We start from the raw sequence: 25,376 nt of genomic DNA, 5'->3' as shown, positions 1-25,376 counted from the left end.
GCTGACATTTACCACCAGAGGGTACATGCAGCTGAAGTTGAGCATTGTGGAGCCAGTATTGGTATAGTCAGGGTGAACCTGCAGAAGCTGCGCCTCCAGAGAATAAAGGGCATGGCTGTTGTTGGTCTGGAAGAAACAGGGAGGCAGCCATTACTCTCAGATCTCCAGGGGAATCACTTTCTTCCATCACCATTTGCTTCAAGTTGTTGATTTAAATAAGAGTAATGACTAAAGTTTACTGAGCGTGGGTTGTATTCCAGGCACTGTGGCCTGACCACTACTCTCTGAGGAGGGTTCTGTTATTAGTCCCATTTTACAGAAGAGTAAACTGAGGTTTTTTTTTTTTTTTTTTTTGGCTGTGCCGTGAGGCTTGCGGGATCTTAGTTCCCCGACCAGGGATTGAACCCGGGCCCTCAGCAGTGAAAGCACAGAGTCCTAACCACTGGACTGCCAGGGAATTCCCAGAACAGTAAACTGAGGCTTAGAAAGTTAAAAGATTTGCCCAAAGCAACTAACAAAGCCAGAATTCAACATCTCTCTGATCCCAGAGCCCATGTTCTTAACCTCTGTGCCAGTGGTTCTCAAATTTCAATGTGCATTTTAGAATCTCTTGGAAAAAAGTAAAAGAATCACTGTGGGGCTTGTTAAAATTGCCAAGTCCTGGTCCTTATCCCAAGATTCAGGTATCTTTTTGGTATTTCATTGTTTCCATAGGATTTTAAAAAAAGAATCAAAGTGATTTGTTTTGTTGCTATAAATCAAGCAGTTTATTAAAGAAAGAACACTGATAGAGAATTCTAGGGGCAGAGCCAAGGACTTAGCTATTACATGTTGAAACTGCCGATTCTGTTCTATGACTTAAGCAAGAGAAACCATGAATCTGTGGGTGGCAGAACAAGACACTGGAGGAACTAAATCACCCACCCCACCCTGCCGTTAGAACAAACTCTAGTTTTCAAAGTGAGCCCGGGGAGCTCCAGAGCCTCTTTGAAGGGGCGTTAAAGCCCCCCTATGCGCTAGGGGGAAACTGACCCAGCAGGGCACTCTTCCTCCTACTCCATTCAATCAGACCTGCCCTGCTTTTATATATTTATTTTTATATTTGGCTTTTATGTAAGATCCCTTCCAAGGAAAGGAGGTGACAGCACAGTGAGCAGTTAGGAGCACAAACCAGCTCTGTTAATAACTAGCTGTGTGACTTGGGAAAATCCCTCAACTTCTCTGAGCCTTAGATTGCTCATCTGTAAAATGGGAACCTCACAGGATTATTGTGAAGATTTAGTGAGATAGCGCACGTAAAAAAGAATTTGACCCACAGCACATGGTACACGGTAAGAAATTTATAAATATTGGTTGTGGTTGTGGTAGTTATTATTTTAAAGGATTCTGTGGCTGACAAGTTTGGAAACCAATTTCCCAGTCCATCAATCATGGCACCATTTATAAAGGCATTCCCAATCTGATGGGGGACAACGTGGTCTCTTCCCCAAAATGACTGGTCTGACTGCTAAGACTTGACTCCATTCCAGAGAATTATTCTTCTGTTAAATGGAAATAAAGTCACAACTTGTGCCCAATCATTCATTTCCCAGTCCCTCCCCCCAAACACACGTACAGCCCAACTTCCTATCAGAGGGCCCCTCCCAGATTGCTCACAGAGAGGCGGAGTCCACAGGTACCCTCCTTCTTCTCCATCGTGAAGACCTGGACACTAAGACCCTCCTCTGTCTTACTGACCCTGGAGCATCCTGAAAAGGCACCTTCTTCCAGGATCCAGTGGCGAGTCTTCAGGAAGCAGCTGCTCAGGACCACCTCAATTTCCTGCGGCTGGCAGCGCAGGGCCACCAACACCCTGGATAGTTCTGCAGGAGGACAAGAGCCAGGGCAGAGGCCTCCTGAGGCTCCTGGGATGATGCCATGGGCAAGGGTACGCATTCTAATCTGGGTGGAGGAAACACTGTGGGGATATTAGCCCAACCCATAACAACTCGCTTAAAGGAAGACTCTCCCCAGTGGGAGGTGAGACCCCTCTGCCATGATTGCACTGGGGGACCCTGATTCCTGGACTTAGCTGATCCACTCAGAACCACTTTCCCAGGAACTGAGCCTGAAAGGAGGCGGTATAAAGCTTGAGAGTTGTGAAGCAGCCCTTTTCTGCCATGTGGGCTGAGAGGCAGGACAAGCCAGTGTGTGGAGAGGGGAACAAAGGAGGTACAGGTGCAGAGGGGGAGAAGCAAGACTGAGAGAAGAGAGAGGCAACTCCCTGGGTTCCACCACATGCATGGTTCCAAGTCCCTGGAGACCCTGGTTGGAGGCTACCCTTGGGCTCTATGAGATGCCCTTGTAATAAATTCTCCTGTTTCCCCTTCTCCAGCCCTGTTGGTTTCTGTTACTTGCCTGGCAGATTATTTTTGGAGATATTAATTTGTTTTGTTCTTTGATTTCCTTCTCATTCCAGCAGGTAACCTGGGCCTTGGGGGTTTTTGAGGGACCTAAACTGTCTGAAATCAATGGCTCTTTCTGTCTTATAAAAGCCTAAACTCCCAAAGAGACAGAACTGAGGGAGGGGAGGGAGGGAGTGCCTTTGAGAGCCATGAGGGAGAGGGGTGAGTCTTCAAGTCCTTTTTAGAATTTCTTAGTTTCATGAGGCAACAAATTTTGTTTTCTTTTGTTTCATGTTTTCAATTTTTTAATTAATTAATTAATTTTGCTCAAGCCAGTTAGTGTTGATTTTCTGCCCTTGGCACCACATGGTGCCCTGATACATGTCGGGCACCAGTGGTTTCGGGTGATGAAGGAGAAGCTAATATCAATATTTAACCCTTCCCTCTTTCTGTGTCTGCTCTTTCCACACTTGCTGTTGAATTTGGGATGAACTGCTTATAGTCATTAAATAGTAAAATGTTATGGAAATACTAAATATTTCTGGACTTGTTTTATTACTTCGAATTTAAAGATTTTGTTTTCCTTTCCTTTTTTTAAAAGCTCACTGATTCTATCTTGGAAGGCATGTTTGGTCAGAGGGATGGGCCGCAGTATAAGAGCAGGTGCTTTGGGAGTTCCCTGGTGGCCTAGTGGTTAGGATTCCAGGCTTTCACTGCTGTGGCCCAGGTTCAATCCCTGGTGGGGGAAGTTACCCCACCCAAAAAAAAAGAGCAGATGTTTTGCACCAACCTGAGTCGGTGGCAGGGGAGCAGTATAAGTCAGTCACGTAACTTTCTGCTATTGCGATCAATAGTATATTGTGATATGGAATGCCAAATAATAATATCAGTAATAGCTAACACTCAAAAACTGATGCCCTGAAGTAAATGTGATCATATTATCCCCAGCAGAAGAAAATGAGTCATGATTCAAACCCAGACAGTCTATCTTGCAGAGTCCATGTTCTTACTCACAGGGAAGAAAGTTAACACGAAAAGAAAAGGTGTCTCATTCTCAATGCGTGAAAACACAATGATATACTTCCTATATTCTGTGGAGGGACACATGTTGCATTGTACAAGTGGGCACATAACCCTGGTCTCCCCAGGAGAGTTTGTTGAGATGGGGACAAACCTCTAATGAGCCAAAATTTGACTAAAGCCCCCCTGGATCAGACTTGTCATCCTGGTCACTTCTACCTTGCCCAGCCGGCTCAGCTCTCATCTGAATTCCCTCGTTGGCAACAGGGTATATTCCAAGGTACTGCTTATATGTTCCTAAGAATGAGATTTCTGGGGACATTCTTGGAAAATGCATGCCATAATCTGTTTTAAAAATCTGGCTTTGAAAGGAGTCACAGTGAACAGTGGAATACTAAATATTAAAGGCTCTGAAAAGTCCTACAGTCAAGAAACAGTTTTGTTTAATCCAGTATTTCCCAAGTATATTTGACAATACAACCCTTTTGTTTTAGTGTAATGTCTATTGAAATCCCATAGCATTGGTGTCCCACAAAATACATTTTGGAAAATACTGGCCCATAAGTTACGCACTGCCTAGTTTTAAATGTAATAGGAGCTTCATCCTAAGTCTGGATTATCCAATAGACCAAAACAGGAATGCCAAGGAAATATTTTTTGAAGAAATTTGATATTTTAAAAAGCAGTGTAGGACTTCCCTAGTGGTGCAGTGGTTAAGAATCCACCTGCCAATGCAGGGGAGACAGGTTTGATCCCTGGTCCAGGAAGATCCCACATGCCACAGAGCAACTAAGCCCATGCGCCACAACTACTGAGCCTGTGCTCTAGAGCCCACGAGCCACAAGTAGTGAAGCCTGCGCATTCTAGGGCCTGTGCTCCGCAACAAGAGAAGCTACCGCAATGAGAAGCCTGCACACAGCAACGAAGAGTAGCCCCCGCTTGCTGCAACTAGAGAAAGCCCACGCAGCAACGAAGACCCAACACAGCCAAAAAAAAAAAAAAAAAAAAAAAAGCAAGCTAGTCATTTTAGGAAAATCAGAATTTTGCTAACTTGAAAAGTTTTGGGGGGTTAGATTTATTTCAACTGTAGGAGGCATATGTTTGGGGGACACCATCATCTTTTTTGGTTCCCAGGACCCAGCTTCTGCCCTGCCAGAGGGTGAGCCTGGGAGTTAGTTGTTCTGCTTCTAACACAGGGACACCCTGTGAACCCAGCCACACTGGTCTTGCCTCAACAAGATTTTTGCCTCAGTTTCCCTGTCTAGCCCTCCAGGCCTGTGTTGGGGCTACAGCCTTTTTCTTTAGTGGATCATCATCTACTCCCCCCAGGAAGGCTTAATCTCTGGTCAGTAATTAGAATCCTGGGGGCTGGGGGTTGATGAATTGTCCATTCTACCTCTGCTATATACTGAATATTTGCACACACCCCCACCCCAAATCCATATGTTAAATCCTAATGTCCAATGTGACAGTATTAGGAGGTGGGGCCTTTGGGAGGTGATTAGGTCATGAGGGTGGAGCCCTTATGAATGGGATTAGTGCCCTTATAAGAGAGACCCCAGAGAGCTCCCTTGCCATCATGTGAGGACACAGCAAGAGGACAGCTGTCTATGAACCAGGACGGGGGCCCTCACCTAACAGCAAACCTACTGGTGCCTTGATCTTGGACTTCCAGCCTCCAGACATGTGAGAAATGTTTCTGTTGTTCATAAGCCACAGTGCATGGTATTTTGTTATAGCAGCCTGAATTGACTAAGACAAATTCATATGCTCAGCTACCTTTCCTCTCACTAGAAATCACCTCTGCCCAGATGGACTCTTTAGATGTCAATGTCTGACCAAACCTCACTGGCCCTCCCACACCCTTTGGACATGTGTTCATCCGGGCCTTCACAGAGTTGTGAAGAGTTCTTCGCCATATGACATGAGTTCCTCAGACTTACCTGAGTGGGCATAGTAGCTGTTATTGCACATACAAACTCTCCTGTCCGCCGGGTATTCATCCGAAGCACAGACTCCTGCTCCAGGACTACTGTTCTTGGTGTGTTTAGAGGAGGCTTGACTGGCTTCAGTGCTGGCAGCAGATTTTGTCATCCCCGAGGAGCTGGGGATAAGGGTTGTTGAATGAGCAGCTGTTGTCTCAGGTGACTGGGCCATTGCAGTGCCAGCACTGGGGGCTGATTCCACTGGATGGGAAGGTGCTTGTGTGATGGTGTTGTGATGTCTTCTGGACAGCGTGCTCATCGTGGGGCTGTTATTGGGGTTGAGGGTGCAGCGGTAGTTACCCCTTCGGGAGTCCCAGGCATGTCTGTCCCCAGGTGGTCACGGTTAGCGAAGTGGTGTAACTGCACTGCTTGTCACAGGTAAAGATTCTTTCACATCAGTGATTTCGTCCAATGTTGTGGGGGATAGCGTTGTAGCCGACTTCTCAGAGACAGTGGTTCTCATGGACCCCAATGATGTGACGTCATTGCCTGGTGTGTTTAAGGCCGTTGGAGCTGTGATCGTGGCTGACTTTTGGAGAGTCAGCGGCCACTGATGACTTCAATCCATTGGCTCTGGAGCTTGATGCGAATGGGGTTGCAGCTGGAGCACACTGGTTCTGTTTTGAGGGGTTTGCTGACGTGGCCATGCTGGATGAGACTGTGCTTCTGGTTGTCCCTCCCTGGTCCTTCAATGTAGAAGTCACCATGGAATTTGGCAGCGTTGTGCCCTCAGAGGTTGTGGTGATAACTGTATTTAATCTCTCCTCTTGAGTCTCATGTGCTGGGGTTGTCTGCTCAGTGGACCCAGCAGAGCTGCTGGCTGGTAGTGAAACTGGAGGAGCAGCTGATGTGGTATGCTGCTGGGACTCAGATGGTTCTGTCCTGCCGGTTGTTGGTGAGGCGTTAGGTGGAACTGCAGGGCCATTGTCTCTCCCATTGTTGGATGGAGATGAAATTGTGGAGGAACACTCTATAGTTCCCACAGTTCCAGAGTCTTTTGTGGAAGATGTTGTAGCTGACCCCCAGGTTGTCATAATGCCTGTAAAACGAACAAACGAACAAAAAGAAACCTATATACCTGTTCCCTCCACCAATCCAGAGTTCTTCTCAGATGTTCTCACTTTATCAAATATCTTTATTGGAAGATTCAATAAAAATGATATCAACACCAACTACATGGGACTTCCCTGGTGGCGCAGTGGTTAAGAATCCACCTGCCAATGCTAGGGGGCACGGGTTTGAGCCCTGGTCCGGGAAGATCCCACATGACGCGTAGCAACTAAGCCCGTGAGCCACAACTACTGAGCCTGCGCTCTAGAGCCTGCGAGCCACAACTACTGAACCCGCGTGCCACAACTGCTGAAGCCTGCGCACCTAGAGCCTGTGCTCCACAAGAGAAGCCACTGCAATGAGAAGCCCATGCACCGCAACGAAGAGTAGCCCCCATTTGCTGCAACTAGAGAGAGCCTGCGCACAGCAACGAAGACCCAACGCAGCCAAAAACAAAAACAAAAAACAAAACACCAACTACATTATTACTGGCGCGCATTCATTTATGTGCCAGCTCTGTGCTAATAGATCTCAGCTGATGCATGCCAGGGAGAGCGAATTTAACTAATTCTGGCAACTATGTCTCATTCCACTCAAGAACTATTACAGAGACAGAGTCAGAAAAAGATGGAAATCTATTATCACACTTGATCTTTGATTTCTCGATGCCTTTTTTGATGTGAGTTTCCTACTGCATTGAATATGATTATAATATTTAAAGATACACAATTTTTTTTTTTTTACAACGTGACCCCTAATCAAAAGCCAAGTGCTTCATTTAGTGCAGTAGCAGTCAAAGATAATTTTGACAACCTTTGGTTTTTCACTTTGTCTGAGTAAGGTGCTGTTCCAATGTGCAAGTGTTGGTGCACTGAATCCTCACATCCACCCTGAAGTACGGACAATTATTTCTATTTATCAGATGAAGAAACTGAGGCTCAGACAGGTGAAGGCATCTGTTCAAGGTCACACAGCCAGGAAGTGGTGGCACTGGATTTGAAATCAGATCCATCAGATCCCAGAGCCCAATGTCTTCCCTACCACGCTGCACTGCCTCACAAAGACATTGCTTCATTCTCATGTCCGGGCCAGCCACTCTCTCTAGAGAAAAAGGCCCAAATCAGCTACACTGAGCTGGATCCCTTGGAAACCTTCCTCTTTCCTCTGGGCAATGGGCAGAAATAGGAGCATCACCCGATGCCCTGTCATTGCAACCTTGGTCTTTGTCAAAGGACTAATTCAGAAAACTGGAGGTGATAGGCTTGTCCTTCCCACAACCTAGCTCCAAAGAGGCACTGACCCTTCTCCCCACCCCCGCCCCCATCTGGCATCTGCTCCTTCCACCTCCCACTTTCTTCTAGCCCTGAATAGAGCTAAGGGGTCACAATAGGGCAGGAGTGCTGGCCAGGATGCACGGAAAGAGTGGGGGATCTAGGCTCTAGACCTGGCTCTATTACTGACTTGCTGTGTAGTCTTGGGGAAGACCCCCACCACTCTCAGTGCTTCTACATCCCCCTCAGCACAGTGAGGGACTTGGGCTTAATATCGCAAGAGTCCTCTAAACTCTAGTGATCCGTGGGTACGTTTGCAACAAAATTCCAGGCTGAAATGAACAGATGTCTTGCTACGGGAGTCTCGAGTTTTTATTTGCAGGAAGAGATGTTTCCACTGGATCTGATTTTATGTTTTTTCCATGTGGTTAACCGGTTGTCCCTGCCCCGTTATGGAAAAGTCCATCCTTTTCCCACTGATCTATTTGTCATGCTACCTGTTATTACACATCCAGACTGATTTCCCTGCTCTTTCATTCCATTGGTTTGCTTGTCTATTGTTGCAACAACACCACATTCTCTTACTTTAATGTAAGTCTTAGTATCTGGTAGATTGAGTCTCCCATCTTGCTCTTCAAAGTTATCTTGGCTATTGCTGGCCTTTTGTTCTCCCTTATGTGTATTAGAATCGCATATCAACTTCTACAAAAAACCCTGTTAGGATTTTGATTGGAAGTGTGTCGCAATTAAAGATTTGGTAAGAATTGACATTTAAATGATATTGAAGTTTCCTGACGACAGCAGCTCCTTTGAGAAGCAATGGAATGTGGCCTGAACTCTAAAGTCAGACCTGGGACATACTCCCAGCTCTGATGAGGGGACAGATCACTTTATGTCTCTGAGTCTCGGTTTCCTCAACTGTAAAACAGCAGTGATAACAATACCTACCTCACTGGCGGTCATGAGGATTAAACGAGATAATGCATGTGAAGCACTTAGCACAGTGCTTAGCATACAGTAGGTGCTCAATAAGTAGAAACTGCTATTGATAATAATTATCCCCTTCTGTGCCTCTCACCAAAACTGGTATCTGCTTCCTGGGTGTTCTGCCAAGGATACTCCTGGCCTTGGAAAAAGTCATGACTCATGGGATTGCTTAAACATGTAATTTCCTGCCACCTCCCAATATCTTCCCCGATATTGCCCTAGGAGCTCAGGATCCAGGGCTGCACTCCTCCGTCGGGCTCAGTGAGGCATTGGGGGTGGTGGCTGATCTTTGCTGGAGTAGGGCAGGGGTCCAAGCCCCTGGGCCCTCAGTTCTGGGCCAGATTGAGAGGGAACTAGCCTACTGAAACCCCAAGCTATTGGCCCAGCCCAGATGGAAAGGACAGACAGAAAAGGGGAGACAGCTGAGTTGACAGACAGAATGGAGGGAATAGACAGACAAATATAGCATCCTGGATGAGGATGGATGGGCAAAGCCAGAAGCTCTTTGGAGGTCATCCCATCATGTTCCTGCCCCCAAGCTCATTGGTGCCCCAAGCCTTTCAGACAATTTAGGGGTGGGTTGGGGGATGGCTGTGCTCACATGAGATCTTCCTGGGGACACTACCTGATCTTCCACCACCTTCTTCCCCTCCCTGGTGAGCCAGAAAAAGGCTGTGAGCCCCCCCAGAGAAGGATGGATGGAAAGGGTGTATGTGGCTACTTACCAGGCAGATTGAGGGCTCCATTCCCAATAAATAGCAGAAGCAGCAGCAAAAGCCACTGGCTGCCCATCGTTCTGCTGGTTGATGGTCCTGGAGTCTTGGCCCAAACAGGGGAACAGATAGCACTCCAAGACAGTGAAGCACTGCTGGGGTGCCACCTCTCACCTGCCTGCTGAGTGCACCACCCCTGCCCCAGTTGTCCAGACTCCTTCCCGGCAGGCCCCAGGGGGCTTTTCAGGGCTGGAAGCAATGCCAGTGGGAGGGGATGAAGGGTGGAGTTTCCCATCACCTGCAATCAGTGGGCCTCTGGGGATTCCCATTCCAACTGGTGAATATCCCCAAGGCCCCTAGTTGTCAGTCTTTGCTGAACAGCTGGGCAGAACTCTCACACAACATCTCTTCCAGCCTTCCCCTCACACAACATCAGGGAACCTGAGTCTCAGCCATACAGCTGATCTCATCAGTCTCCCAACTCTGGGGCTGAGTGCTGGCCATTTGATTTTAGAGCTGGTGCTCAATCTTATCCTCTCCCGATTGCACAGATGGGGAAAATGAGGCCCAGTGATTTGCCCAAGGATGAGAATCCACCAAGGCAGCTCTTCATAGTGCCCGCGACTGCCACAGCTTTCTCAGACTCTGCATTGCCTAGCTCAGGAACCTGCTGTGGCTCTCGATGGTCTTTGGTATGGAGCTCCCAAAGAGGTCTCACAGGTCCCAAGTTCTCCACCGGACTTCATTCACCTGACCCTCAAATTCCTCCTGATGCCTTCCAGGAAGCTTCAGTGCTCTTCTCCCCCAGAGAGCCTGCCAGGACCCACACTTCGACCAGCCGTTCTCCATTGATCCAGGACAGAGCTTCCTGTACCTGCATGACTTGGTCGATGGTGACCCCATCAGACTAGAACTCCCCAGAGTGAGCACCAGTCTCCTACACCTTCAGACACAGGGAGAGGGTAGGGTGTCTCCTTCATAAGAGAGGCACTCCCAACTGTGAGGAACTGTGAGCACCAGATTTTCACCCCCAGAATTTAGGACCCTAAGGGCAGGGATTATATCTCTACCATTAAGTCAAAAATTTTCAGGGTGTGGATTTTCTCTCCCTTTAGACTGGAAGCTCTGGAGGACAGTCAGTGACTCTCCCATTGGACAAACAGGCTTTTGAGGGTCAAGGCTGCCCCAAGGGTTTGGAGATCCACCAGGCAGACACATTGATCCCAACACAAAAGTTTATTGTTGATACAGATACCTGGCCCCACTGGCCTCACCTTTCTTCTCTTGGTGCTTGGGCCCACTTAGACTCCATCTAGTTCTGGTCTAGCAGGATACCAGGGATGCCCATCCTTAGGGCAAATCCTGGCTGCCTTGGCCAGCACCCCCTTCTGTGCTCATCCTTGTGGTAGGGCTCCCACTCTCATCCAGCATCCTTCTCCATCCCGGCTCCTCTGGACCTGGGGCTCACAGGCACAAGCCCTAGAGATGCCGCCCCCTTCCATCCCCAGGCATCTGCCCGGGTGTAAGGGAGAGGATGGGTTCAGGCCAGGATGTGCCAGGTCATGCTAGTGATGCAGAAGATGCAGTGGCTGGGTGTGTGTGCTCATGCCCGTTGGCTCCCGTCCTGCCCTCTCAGCGGCTGGACTTGTGTTTGTTCAGGAGTACATTTGTGTTGGATTCCTGAACCTGCAAACCAAGAGGTCTTCTTGTCAATGCCCCAACCCTGACATGGCAGACACCCCCTTACTCCCCTCCTTCAGCTCAACAGCTGTTCATCCAGGCCTGGCAGGAAGTCCTTCACGTCTAACTCTAGCCTGCCGAGTCTGCTCTCCGACCGTGGGAGCTCAGGCGGTGGACATTCACAAGGCTCCCAGTCTGATGGTGTGGGAAGCAGAAAGAAACTAAATATTGTGGGAGTGTGACTTTTTCTCCATAGACTCTTCCTCCCTCAGGAGGCTGCTCCTCTTATGCACCCTAGACAGGACCTGGGGGTCCTATGCCCCCAGTGGGCCTGAGTATCTGCCACTAAGCAGGAACCGAACCGCTCAAGTCTCACTAAGAAAGGGTAGGTTTGACAGCGTTGAAGACCGAGATGGCTTCGTGGGTGGAGCCCTATGGGAGGGGCGGGGCCTCCCGGAGAAGGAAAAGTTGGAGCCTGACCAGATTGGCGGTGACTGCTGGGGTGCTTGGGAGTCTAGGGGGCGGACCAGATCTTGGAACAGACAGAGACCTTGACTAATGGGGTTGAGGCTGAGCTGGGTGGGGTGGCGAGGTGAGTACCGATTGGGTAGGAGAGGGAAGCTTCACCTTTTCCCTGTTGACGAGCGCAGTGATCAAGTCTTGCTGACAAGTCATCTCACGGATGGCTATGGAGGACCCGCTCGCCCTCGACAGGCTCCACGACAAGTGCCTCTGCATCAGCTCCTCCTCCTGCTCCTGGTTGAAGCGGATGGAGCGTACTTCGTCCACTATCCTGAGGGCGGAGGGGTGGTGCGTTCCGAGGGTGAGGGTTGGAAGGCTGCCCTCCCATCTCTTCCCTGGTGTCCAGCCCCCTTCGCCCTCCCCCTTTACTCTGAGAGAGGCCGAGGCTCGAGGCTCTTGTGAGATGCGAGGAACCGGGAGGTCTGGATTCCAGTTCCCTCACCGACAGGCTGGCGAAACCTGGGCAATTCACTTAACCTCTCTGGGCCCCAGGGTCCGCATTATAAAACGGTGAGGGCGTGAGGCCAGAAGAAGCTGAGGCTTCACTTAGCCCTGACTCACGAGACTCGAGGGTACCCCCAGTACCCGCCCTACGTGTTGAGCTCATCTCGGATCTCCTTGTACTGCGTCAGGTTCTCCTGTATTGCCTCGAGCACCAAGCAAAAGTTGTCGAATGTGTCTTCTGAGAGGTTCGTCGGGAGGCCCCCCATAAATGGCTCCTGGGGGACGCCAGATGTCTCCAAACGGGCGACCACGCAGTGCACCAGCGGCAGCTCGTTATTCCCATTTCCCTCCTCGTTGCCTGTCTGGGGAGGGGGAAATGGAGAGGGAAGGGCGGCTCAGCCGGCACCCCCTCCCCTTGCCCCTTCCTGCTTGGCTTCAGGGAAGATGAGTCTCAGGACACCGGGGTTCTAATGCCCCTCGTTTCAGCTCTAACCAATCTTAGGCTCTCTCCTTCGCTGTGGGAGCTCAACTTGAAACGCACGAGCCCATCCCTCACCTTTTTGGAAATTCTCACCCCTTTTCAAAACTTAGTGCTTCCCCCACCATTTCACTCCTGATAAATCCTACCCAGCAAACTTCTGAAACCCTATCTACTCTCAAGTCACAGCCCACAGCCCTCAACACTTTAGGCAATACTCCACACTACACTCCCCAGCCTTTCGGAAGCTCTACCCCTGAATGAATAACACTATAGCTAATATTTATTGAGTTCTTAGTATGTGCCAAGTACTGTTCGTTTACCCATGAAATTATCATAATAGCCCTATGAAGTACTATTATTATTTCCATTTTACAGGAGAAGAAATTGAGGCTTAGATTGGTTAAACGCCCTAAGGTCACTCAGCTGCTTAGTTTTTAGTTGCCATAGAACGAGACACCTAGGAACCCCACACCCCTCAGAAGCCCCCGTTGGTGAGCTGGCGGTGGGCAATGCTGCCTCCACGTCTCAGGCTTGGCTTTCTTCAGGCCCCCGAGTGTGCGCGCGCACACAAACACACGTGCTCAATTCAGCACTCATATACACTCTGCCCCTCCCCCCCTGCCCTCCCCATCTCACTCACCTCACTGAAGGCTATTTGACGCTGTTGCCCCTGTTCGCCTGCCTTCATCATTTGCTCCAGATTGGTGGTCACCACGACGACCAACAGGTTGATGCCAATGAAGGCACCGACGGTGATGAAGATGGCAAAGTAGATGGCGCCCCCAATCTCCACTGCGTACTCCCTTGTCTCCATCCTGGAGATGGCAGTCAGGGGCCCTATCACCTCCCTGGCCCTTTGGGCCTCAGTTTCCTCGTCTATGAGATGGGGAAATTATCTCAAGGCCCACTGGGACTTCTGCTGCCTCACTGCTGTTGTGGAGATCTAACGCCTTACTCCTAATTGTCCCCGCAGCTGCTTTTTACTGAGCACCAGCTGTACTGCCAGACAGTGGGCGGTCCTCAAGCCAGCCCTGCAAGGTGGGGATTTGTACGTCAGCATTATCGAGTTTAATCTATTGGCTATATTCTTTAGTCATGTCGTTCTTATTATAAAAAGTAATTCAAGCTCATTATAGAAAGATCAGAAGGAAAATATACAGGAAAAAAATCCCACCCACTGTTAATACCTATTGTAAATCTCCCATAAAATATTTTCCCAAATAATAGTTTTCTCTCTCTTGCTATGCATGTGTGTGCATGTGTGTGTACACAGTGCCAGTCTCTACTAATTCTCACAGCAATCCATGACACGGTTAATAATGTATTATAATCCCCAGCTGACAGATGAGGAAACTGAGGCTCAGACGGCTGCACGGCTAGTGCAGTGGAGCAGGCTCAAAACCCCAGGCCACCTTTATTGCACACTCCATGATTTTTCCACTGCCTGCATCATAATGGGTAATGAGTGCAGAAGCCCCTTTACCAACTGGGCTTCTACTCTCACACGAAGGAGATAAAAAGAAAATCAGTCAGGGGGACCCACTCGCTGGAGTGGACTGGAAACAAATAGGGTTTAGGCTTAATGGGAAAGAGGTAAAGAACAGAACCCAGGGAGCCATCTGTGGCCAATAATGACCTTGGGCAGTGGGTCTCAGAATGAATAAATGAGACCCTAAGCTCTCAGGAGTCCAGGCAGTTTGGTGGGCTCCAGTGTGGGCTGGGAGGCTGCCTTGGAACCCTAGGTGCAACCACAGACCTGCTCCCTTGCCCAAGGCCTAGTTGCCCAGCTGCTGAGCATAATGGGAGAAATCTCCATGAATAGCCTGCAGTGGGACCTTGAATGGGTGGAGTTTCATTGGGATATCGCTTCAAGTAGACTGCAAACCCAGAGGTCTCAGCTCCAGGGAGTCTGCTTTTCTGCAGTTTAAAGCCCCAGGCATCCCCCTCCTGCTGTGCCATCCTCATCCCAAGCCCTGGAGCCGCACTCCCACCCAAGAGCCCGTCTCCCTCCCCAGTCAGTTTTTTGCCCCTGGGAGCCCAGCCCCTCCCTGCCTAGCTCGCCTGGACTGGGCCCCCCCTCCCCTGGAAGCCCCATGGGCACTCACTGAAAGTCACCGTAGATGTCCACCCAGCCATCCTGGGTGATGCAGATGAAGAGGGTATACAGGGCAACCTGCATGTTCTGGAAATGCATGGGCACGAACGCACCAAAGAGAGTGACCCCAAATACTGAGAACACCTGCCAAAGAGACCAGAGACCCGCCCGGACTTCACCCGAGGGCCTTGGGGACAGGACATGCAAATGAGCTGTCAGGGGAGTCACAGGGCTTCAGGCCCATAGCCTCTTCCTCTTCTCCAGACACCCTGTATCCCCAGGGACCTAGGGGCCTGTTCAGGGAAGGGGAGTAGCCGGGGCCAGGGGAGGGCACTGACCAGCATGAAGAAGAGGATGAGGGCCACGATGTTGGCCATGTCGGGGACTGACTGCAGGATGACACGGATGATCCGGGCCAGGGGCTCCACTGCCGTGCACACGTGCACCAGACGAAGTGCCCTGTGGCAGAGCCTCTCAGGGGTGCCCCTCGGCCCTTCCCAGACCCCTCCTCCTCACCATCCCCCCACCTGCCCAGAAAGGCAGAGCTGATCCCCACCTGGTAACAACTCCTTCCTCTCTTTCCCAGGGTCCAGACAGGTCCCTTCTTTTCTCAGAGTTCCCAGCTTACCTGAGGGTGTAGGTGATAGAGATGGCACTGAGTTCATTAACGAAGAACCCCAGGAGCAAGATAAAGATGATAAGGAAGTTGAGGATGTTCCAGCCGTCCTGGGGGGTGGGCCAGCCCCAGCAGGGTCTGTCAGGGCCAGCCCATGGGTTCATCCTGGGTCTGCCCTCCCTACACCCCAAGGATGGGGGACTCAATGGTCCTCTCGAAGCAGGGCCAGTCATCTGCCATCCACTGCTGTTACTCATCCTGCTGTCGCCCCAAACATGCCACAAAACGTGCATGCGCTCGCTGTCTCATACACATGTCAACAGCCAAGCGCAGTGTCTGAAGCACACAGTGGAGTCTCTCACATATACACAGCCAGTTCCTAAGCTGAGCGCCCACCTTGGCTAGTGCACTGCTGACAATGGCCTTGCCCTGCAGTTAGGTGACCTGAGAGTGTTTGGATGCTCCAGCTTTGTGTGACACACACTACAATTAATAATAAAATGAAAATAAATACTGATTAAAACATTAAGGAACAGTGCTTCAATAGCCAGGTCAGAGAACTCTCACTGTAGAAGAAAGGCACATTTTGCAAGCCCTTTGTCCAATATGGCACAAACTCTTTTAGAATGGGGATGGAGGAAGGAAGCTCATGTGTATGACAAATTCGAGCACAACCACTACAGAGGAGAATTTGCTCTAATAAACAATCCGCATTTACCTTTGACCAGTGATCCCACTTCTTGAAATCCGACCCACACAAACTCTAGTACAAGTACAAAATGACATCCGTAGAAGGCTGAAAATAACCAGTGTTCAGCAATTGGGACACTGGTTGAATAAACTATTGCACATTCATTCAGTGGAGTACAGGATAAGGAGAAAGATCTCCATGTACTGATATAGAAAGATCCATTAAGTGACAAAAAGGAAAGTGCAGAACAGTGTTTACAGTATGTTACTGTTAGGAAAGGGAAGACTAAAAATATGTACATATTTGCTTATGATTGCAAAATAAACACTAGGAGGATAAACAAGAGATTATAAATAACAAAGATTATCTGAAGAGGGTGGGGATGAGGGGAAGGGATGAAGGGTCAGGAGTGGCAACAAGAATTCTGTGTGTGCCTTTCAATAGTCTTTTTTTTTTTTTAATTGTGGTATAGTTGCTTTACAGTATTGTGTTGGTTTCTGCTGTACAGCAAAGTGAATCAGCCACAGGTACACATATATCCCCTCTTCCTTGGATTTCCTTCCCATTTAGGTCACCACAGAGCACCGAGTAGAGTTCCCTGTGCTACACAGTCTGTTCTCATTAGTTATCTGTTTTATACACAGTAGTGTATACATGTCAATCCCAATCTCCCAATCCATCCCACCCCCCCTTCCCCCCTTGGTATCCATTCGTTTGTTCTCTACGTCCGTGTCTCTATTTCTGCTTTGCAAATAAGTTCATTTACACCATTTTTCTAGATTCCACATATATGTGTTAATATATGATATTTGTTTTTCTCTTTCTGACTTACTTCATTCTATATGACAGTCTCTCAGTACAGTTTTGACCAATATGTAGCTGCATTAAATATTCAAAAAGAAAATGATTTTTAATGGAGAAAAAGTTCTTAAATTTATTAGGCAGTCCAATAAACACAAGCCCTCCTGGTGTTTCACATTCAAAGTGTCGGTGCCTAAACATACACAGGGAGACACAAGTCTGCCTGTCTACAGATCCATCCCTCTATCCATTCAGTATTAAGCTCCTACTATATGCCACACCTCAAATCATATCCTGAAGATATAGGATTTCTGCCCTGCTCGGCTCACAGACTACTTTGAGGGAGGTGGATAGACAGTTAATTTTAACTCCAGGTGAGAGGTGAGTACAAAGCATTAGGGAGACAGAGCAACAACTAACCTAGCCCGGGAGAGACAGGAGGACTTCCTGGAAGAGAAGACATCTGCATGAGTCTTAAGCTGTAAGTAGGAGGAAAGCAAGTGAGTAAGTGGCAAAGAGATTTTATAGACTAGGGGTCAGCATGGGCATGAGGTGAGAAACAGCAGTGTGTGTGTGTGTGTGTGTGTGTGTGTGTGTGTGTGTGTATGTGTGTGTGCATGCATGCACTTGAAAGTGTGTATTGGGGAATGCCACTACAAGCAGCCTGATGTAGCTGGAATACCCAAGGGTAAGGCCAGGAGTGATGAGGCTGCAGAAGCAAGCAAGAGCCACATCATGGAAGGCCTTAATCACAGTGAGGCATTTAGACCTGATCCTATAAACAATAGGGAGCCACTGGAGGAGTTTAAGGGTACTTTGTCTTGGGCCTTTGGAAAATTACTTTGATGGCAGGTGGGGTACACAGGAAGCCATAGCAACATCCTGGTGAGAGAAGACAAAGTAGGAGCTAGAACAGGGATAGCAGAGATGCAGAGGCAGCAAGAAATCTGAGAAATATTTAGGTGGTGAAATCGTAATTAATAGGCTATGGAGGTGAGAAGGAGAGGGAGGAGCCACACGAGGGCCATAGAAAAGGGGGCACTGGGGGCAAAACTTTGGGGATCCCCACGTGCCTGGGTAATATTTGAGATATTAACTTGCAGACTTTCCTCCCTCCCCTGCATTCTCCCTTTCCATCTACCCATTCAACAGGGAGCAGTCCTTGTACGCTGGGATCAGGGGAGGGGTTGGGGGTAGGGAAGGAGACAGCAGAGGGCCTCTAACAAGCCCTGGCTTTTGGCCCTGGGAGGCTGGCCCCAGATGAAGGTTAGGGTTTGGGACATTAGTTCTCAGCCATTAGTGCTGGAGGGTGGTTTTGCCTTCCAGAGGACATCTGGCAATGTCTGGGGACATCCTTGATTGTCACAGGTAGGAAGGTGCTAACGTCATCTAATGGGTAGAGGCCAGGAATGCTGCTAAACATTCTACAATGCACAGGACAGTCCCCTGACAACAAAGAATTATCCAGACCAACATGTCAACAGTGCCGAGGTTGAGAAATCTTGTCCTTGAGAGGACAAGCAGAGTGGCTTGGAAGAACAGAAGATTCTCAGGCTTGCTCCAGTTCTCTTGTGCTAATGAAACACTGGAGCTTAGCTTTGAAAGTGCAGGCCCCTTGAAAGTGCAGGCCTTCCTAACCGCTGCTAAAAGCGAGACAGGCTGGGACCTGGGACCCTTGGCTGCAGTGCTTGCACCTGATACACATCTCCTCGAGCAACAAAATACAAAGCAACTATAAGGGACTAAAAATAACTGCCCGCATGAGCAGCTGGGGCAAATTATGGACAAAAAGATACAAAAGGCCCAAATGCCACTTCTGAAGAGCAGGGAGCAAAGGCAGGGGGTTGGGAGCAAAAGCAGGGTACTGTGCATGCCCCCTGCACACAACATCACCAAAGGGGTGGGCAGACCACCCAAGCCACCCCTCCAGTCCGACCCCAGGACAATCCTCTACCCTCACCCCACATAAGGGACAAGCTCATCCCCCCTCGGGAGCGAGTGAGCAAGGGAACTTGTTACTTGTTCTCTCTCCCCCCTGCTGCAGCAGGGGCCCCAATAAAGCCTTGCCTGAATTTCTTGTCTGGCCTCTGATCAGTTTCTATTAATTAAGGAGGCCAAGAACCCTGGCCGGTAACAAAAGAAATCTCAGGTCTACAGGAAGGAAGAAATGTTCTGTCTTATGCAACAGATGTCTGCCTGTAACCTAGAGCTAGTTCTGAAAAAGTGGTGCATTGAAATGTTCACAAAAAGCATGGTACCTATTCTCCTCTCCAGCGTGGAGACATGTAAATATGCACCATCCTATTCTATCTTCTGTTAATAAACATCCTCCCAAGTGTTGTTTTCACAAAGCAGTCTTTAAGACATCTGGGGCTTACCTGGTGGCACAGTGGTTAAGAATCCGCCTGCCAATGCAGGGGACACGGGTTCGAGCCCTGGTCCGGGAAGATGCCACATGCCGCGGAGCAACGAAGACTGTGCACCACAACTACTGAGCTTGTGCTCTAGAGCCCACAACAAGAGGAGCCACCGCAATGAGAAGCCTGTGCACCGCAAAGAAGAGTAGCCCCTGCTCGCCACAACTAGAGAAAGCCCATGTGCAGCAACGAAGACCCAACACAGCCAAAAATAAATGAATAAATAAATAAATTTATAAAAAAAGAAAAACAAAAAGACATCTGGACTTCAGAAATATTGTTCTAGGTTCTACATTCTGTGTTCTATGAAGTGACATCTCTAACCCCTGGAAAGCTTGTAATTCTAATTGGTTTTCCTGGTAATGGTATTTAAATGATGATTCCTTTTTATGAAAGGTATAAAAATCTGACGTGTTCTTTTTTAAAGCCTCTTCTTGCACATGCCCAAAGGCAAGATAGATCCCTTGACTCCAGAAATTCCTTGACTCTAGAAGTCCTATTCAAACAAAGAATTTGAGTCTTTGTCTCATTTTATGTAATGTTAAGATCTGTTCCCACCCAGACAGCTTTTTGATACCCTCCAGAATAGGGGTAGGCAAACTATAGCCCAAGGGCCAAATTGACCAGCAGCCTCTCTTTTTAAAGACTCTCAGGTTTAGAATGGTTTTTATATTTTTAAATGGTTAGCGGGGAAATCAAAAGAAGAATAATGTTTTGTGACATGTGAAAATTACATAAAGTTCAAATTTTAGTATTCACAAATAAAATTGATTTGGAACACAGCCATGCTCATTTGTCTATGTACTGTCTATGGCTGCTTTTGTGCTCTCACAGCAGAAGTGAGTGTTTGCAACAGAGACTGTATGGCCCACAAAGCTTAAAATATTTATCTGACCCTTGTGAAAATTAATAAAGGGAAACCTCACTACAATGGAATTGGGAGGCCAAAAGGGGGAGCTCTCACACAGTATCACTAGATGTCAATTACAGGATGAATTGTCAATTACAGATTTCAACAGAAAAATCCCAAAGGGGAAAGAATTATCAATTACAGGCCCCAACAGGAAAAGATGAACATTGCATCTCCTGCAAGAAATCGACTATTCCAGCAACTCAGCCAATGAGAGACCATCATCGCCCTGAACTCTCACTTTTCTCCAGTAGATTTTGGTTCAAAACAACCCTTCCCAACTTCCTCCTTTTTCTCTATAAAATAACGTTCCTCTCCATTGTTTGTTGGACTAGCCTATGGCTTTTGCTGTAGTTTGCTAGTCCTGATTTGCGATTCCTCTGCTATTCCCAAACAAACCCTTTTTTGCTGGTAAAATAACTGACTGTTTTATTCTTCAGGTCAACACCCTTTACAGAAAATCTTTGCTGACCCCTGCTCTTGAACCCTGTAAATTAAGGTGGATACTCTCAACTGTATTTCTCCGATAAGGAAATGAAGGTTTTCCCAAGATCGCAGAACTAGGGAAGGCTGGGTCAGGAATTGGAACCCCAGGAGGCTGCACTTCGAGTACAAATTACTTTCTGCAACATCACAGACATCTCAGAAGTAGTTAGTTTCTCCTTCTGCATGAGCACGCATGCACACACATGCACACACCCCCCTCCCCCTATGCACCTTGCAGGGCCAGGTGCACAGGGATGGGGATGGGGATGGGGTGGGGTGCCGTCCCTAAGGAGGAATAGATGTGATGGCAGGGAGGGCCCAGGATCTCACCTTCCAGAAAATCCAGAAGCCATTTAACCAGCCGAGGAGAAGTTCACAGATAAGGATAGTCAGCACAATATCATCTATGGTAGAGAACAACTCATAGTGTTTCTACATGGAAGATAGAGAAAAGGAAGGGCAGAGAGGTGAGTAGGGGGGTGGCAAGACCAGGGAGAGAGCATGTCTGCAGGGGAGGGGAAGCCCAGATTCTTATTGCTCTTCATCCTCAGCATCTTTGTAGCTCCCTTTAGAGCACCCCTTCCATGTATGTGCCAGGCACCATGCTAAGGCCACAAATGTATTATTTCATGTTACCATCACCATCGTCCTATGAAGTAGGGAACCTCAGAGAGGTGCCCAAGGTCAGACAGTTAATGATAAAGACTGTTGTCTGACTACAAACCCTTGTTCTTAACCTCTAGAGTAGGAAAAGGGAGGTGGAGAAAGGCAGAACAGACTCCAGGATTGGGAGGAAAAGACCTGGCCCTTGAGATGGAGGACACCAAGCCCCATCCTTGCTTCTCTGAGTGTCCCAACCACTCCTGCTGCTCCAGCTCCCAAATCCCCCCAGCCAGGCCTGACCAAACTCCTGGGTATCCCCCTACTCACGGGTCCAAGACATGTTCCCTGGGTGGATGGATTGATGGATGGATCCATGACTTTGAATTCTGTTTAAAACCCAACTCATGTTCACGCAGTCTCCTGTTAAGCTGTGACTCTGCTATAGTTTGGGACGTGAACAGCTCCCAGCCCCCGACTCCACCCTGGCAGCTACCAAAGTCACCTGGACTCCTCCCTTTCCTCACCTCCATGGCCCACAGACTCAGTGCTTCGAGCCTCTTGCTCCCCACACCTTGCCACCAACCCCATCCACCAGCCAATGCGAGGCTGGGCAGAGTTTCTTCTTCTTTTTTTTTTTTTTTTGGCCACACCACGCAGCATGCGGGATCTTAGTTCTCCAACCAGGGATCGAACCCAGGCCCCCTGCAGTGGAAGCGCGGAGTCCTAACCACTGGACCACCAGGGAATTCTCTGGGAAGAGCTTCTGAAACTCAGATGGGACCTAAAGTTTATGGGCTTCCAGCCTGTTCCAAATTCCCAAAGGGCATCATGGGCCAGGGACGTCTGCCTACAACAAGGAAGGGCTTTCTTTCCCTTCATCTTTCCCTTCAGCTCTACCCCACTGGCCACTGGTGGCAATAGGCTCTCCTTACTATTTATTGAAAGAGCTTCCTAAACAGTCCCCCTGCCTTCTCCAAGTCATGAATATCTGTGGCTAAATCAGAGTTGCCTTCTCCACCCACAAAGCTTCCATGGCCCCCTATGGCCTGCAGGGTGAGATTCAAAACCAGTCTGGCATTCACAAGTCTCTAGGATTTGACCTTCATGGGCACATATCCTATATCAGGGTTTTTAGCATTTTTGACTGGGACTCAAAGAAATATATTTTACGTTTTACACCATAATGCCTTCTCTCCCTCTCCCCTCCTCCCCTCCCTCCCTCTCCCCCACTACAATTTCTACTTCATTCTTTTTCATTTTATTTCATTCTACTTCAAAATGCTGCTATCTACACTCAGAACTCATTTCATGAGCCATTGACGGGTTTTGATCTGCCCTGTAGTCCACGCATTCTGCAAACCTTGGCAATTGGGTTTCTGCCTCCACTACATCAGAGGCAGCTCTTGTCAAGGTCACAAGAGCTAAACAAGGGATGCTTCAGAGTCCTTTCCTTGCCCTGTCTCCTGGCCACATCTGACCCTCTGCCTGCTCCCTTGGTAATGCGCTCTCCTGGGGTTCCTCCCACTCCTCTGGCCACTCCTCCTCAGCATCCTTTGGCATCTCCTCCTCTATTTTCTGCCCTCTACTTGGAGGCTCTCCTCAGAGCTCTGTCTTGGTCCTCTTCTCACTCAACACTCTCTCCCAGGCAACCTCATCCATTCCTTGAGCTTCAGCAGCCATCCACCTAGATGCCAGTCACTCTCATGTTGCCATACTTTAAACCCTGGCTTTCCTGGATAAACAACAAGTCCTACTGTATAGCACAGGGAACTATACAATATCCTATGATAAACCACAATGGAAAAGAATATAAAAAAAGAATGTATATACATATGTATAATTGAATCACTTTGCTGTACAGCAGAAATTAACTCAACATTGTAAATCAACTATACTTCAATTAAAAAAATAAAAGTAAAGTAAAATAAAATAAAATAAACATTGGCTTTCCAATGACATAGGATAAAACCCATCCTCTTTAACAAGACTTAAAGACCCTGTGTGATCTGGCTGCTGACCACCTCTCTGAACTCATCAGTCACCACACTGGACATTTTAAAAATATTGATTTTCAATAGCACAATTCATGTATGTGGTAGACTCCTCGTAAGAAATTAAAACATCAAGGGTAAGACCCAAGCCATAGCAAACTTCAAGTTGGACACACAGAACTCACTTCCATGCTGTTTGTTCTGCCCAAAACACTCTTCTCCACCTCCCTCTGCCTGGCCAACTCCTATTCATTCTTTGCTCTCTGCTTAAGTGTCCCTTTCTCCAGGAAGCCTTCCCTGACCCCCAGATTAGGGTCAATGCCTCCTTTGAGCTTCCACATACTCTGTGACACCCAGGCATTTGGAATGATATGTCTGTGTCTATCTGAGACAGAACTGGGTCTGTTGTGTCCATACCTGGCACTGAGTGCAGTATCTGGTACAGAGTGATTCTCACTTAGTGGCTATTGATTAAAATGGGATACCCTTCCCCACAAGGCACCTATTTGCCTGCCTCTGCTCACACCATTTTTCTCTTGTCCTTCCTCTGCAAATCCAATGCATTTCTCAAAGCTGGGTCCCCCCCACCACAAAGTCTTCCTTGATCTTTAGGAAAGTCAGCACTGACAGGTCCTTGAAGAGCATCCAATCCAACCATCATGAACAGATGAGGAGCCTGAGGCCCAGAGAGGGAAGTGACTTGCCCAGGCCCCTGTTAGATCAGTGGGGTCGGAGGTCAGGCTGGAGTCCCACCTGGCCAAGAACGGAGTTGGTGCGGAGAGCGATGGTGATGGCATTGACCACCAGCAGCACGGCCAGCAGCAGCTGGAAGGCCGGGTGTCGGAGCAGCTCCTTGACATACATGCGAATGATGAACTCCTGCATGTCCCAGGCATCCTGGGAGAGGGCAGGAGACCTTCCTTCAGGCAGGTATCACCGTAGGAGGCCTCTGCCTGGAAGTTTGCTCTCAGTGAATAGGGACCCTTGGGGGCCACTGTTGGGAAAGAAGTTGCCTGAGAGGGGATCATGGAACGGGGGCCTCAATGTAGAGGTCACTACCTAAATGGCCACAAAAGCGGGTCACTGCTGGGTGGTCTTTGTTGGGGTCATCGTAAGGGAGACTCCTTTGGGGTCTCTGCTGGCGAGTGGTTGTCATTATATAGGGGCTCCTGTAGGTGCACAGCCGGGTGGTTACTAACATACCCTGGGGGGGTCACTGCAGGGATCACAGCTGGGACATTTAGAAGGCAGAAGGGGCAGAGGTATTCTGGGGGCCGGTTGCCCCGTAGACACAGCTGCACAAGGGTCACTGTGGGGGTGAGGATTGCTGCAGGCCCCCCGACAGGCTGCAGGCCCGGCCTCGGCCTTACCTTACTGCTAGTGATATCTCGGCGGTTGATGAGCACTTGCTCCTCTGGCCGGAGGTAGGGCTCGTGAGCGGCCCTCTGCAAGGGTGAGGAGAGGGCCCATCAGTGCAGCCACTGCCCCTCCGGACCCAGTATGGTCCTCCAGTGCCTCGTCCCGCCCCAGGATGCCCAGCTTGGGCAGTGCAGCCAGGCAGGTACCACCTACCATGTGGTTCAAAGGCTTGATATAGGTGGTGTCGGTCCAGTGCTGCCACCAGGTCCTCTGGTTATGCGCCATAGTTGCTCAGTGTCCCTCCCACTCCTCAAAGAAACTTCATTCCAAGCTGTCCTGCCCCCCTTCGTGGTGATATCATAGAGGCCTCTGTGACCTCCACCTGTCCGCATTCCACCAAGGAATTCTCATACCAAGAGAAACTCTTCCCACTGACTCCCCTTGGTATGCCACAGAGGAGGCCACGGACACCAAGGGGCTGGGTGGGGTCAGAGGTCAGAGGCTGATGAGAGCAGGTCAGGTCTCCTGTGCAGCCTGGACGGAGACACAGGGGCGGGTCCCTGCTCTGCGTCCAGGAGCTGGAGGTGAGACTGGGCTAAGGAGAGAAGAGGAGAAAGGTGTTTCGTTCTATGGTCCTCCTCCTAGCAGACCTCAGCCTGCAACCCTGCCCACCAGCTACCCCATCCCATCACTCCAGTCTCCAGGGCTGCCCCCCCCGGCCGCCTTTCTAGGCGAGGTACGTTTCCCCAGCTGTAGAGTGAAAGGCTGGTCTCTGTTTTTCACCTTTCGCCCCTGGAGATGGGGCAGGAGAGCACTCCGGTCTCTGAAGGGCTGGGGAGAGATGGGCATGGGTAGAAGTACCCACCACCC

At 49.0% G+C, this 25,376-nt stretch overlaps 1 protein-coding gene across 1 annotated transcript; it reads right to left on the bottom strand.

Annotated features, from left to right (window-relative positions):
- Window positions 1-11,042: 11,042 nt before the first annotated feature.
- Window positions 11,043-24,791, bottom strand: CATSPER4 (cation channel sperm associated 4). Its single transcript, XM_068537806.1, has 11 exons — window positions 24,720-24,791; window positions 24,518-24,592; window positions 23,901-24,044; window positions 20,884-20,985; window positions 15,261-15,358; window positions 14,971-15,091; window positions 14,643-14,776; window positions 13,178-13,352; window positions 12,207-12,418; window positions 11,718-11,883; window positions 11,043-11,096 (listed from the first exon to the last, which is right to left on the bottom strand). The coding sequence occupies exons 1-11, from the start codon at window positions 24,789-24,791 to the stop codon at window positions 11,043-11,045; spliced, it is 1,353 nt and encodes a 450-aa protein (XP_068393907.1).
- Between the last annotated feature and the right edge of the window lie 585 nt (window positions 24,792-25,376).

The sequence above is a fragment of the Eschrichtius robustus genome, chromosome 3, assembly GCF_028021215.1.
Source record: "Eschrichtius robustus isolate mEscRob2 chromosome 3, mEscRob2.pri, whole genome shotgun sequence".
Classification (NCBI taxonomy): Eukaryota; Metazoa; Chordata; class Mammalia; order Artiodactyla; family Eschrichtiidae; genus Eschrichtius; species Eschrichtius robustus.
The sequence above is the reverse complement of the archived record's forward strand: the minus strand, read 5'-3'. Positions and strand labels throughout refer to the sequence as shown.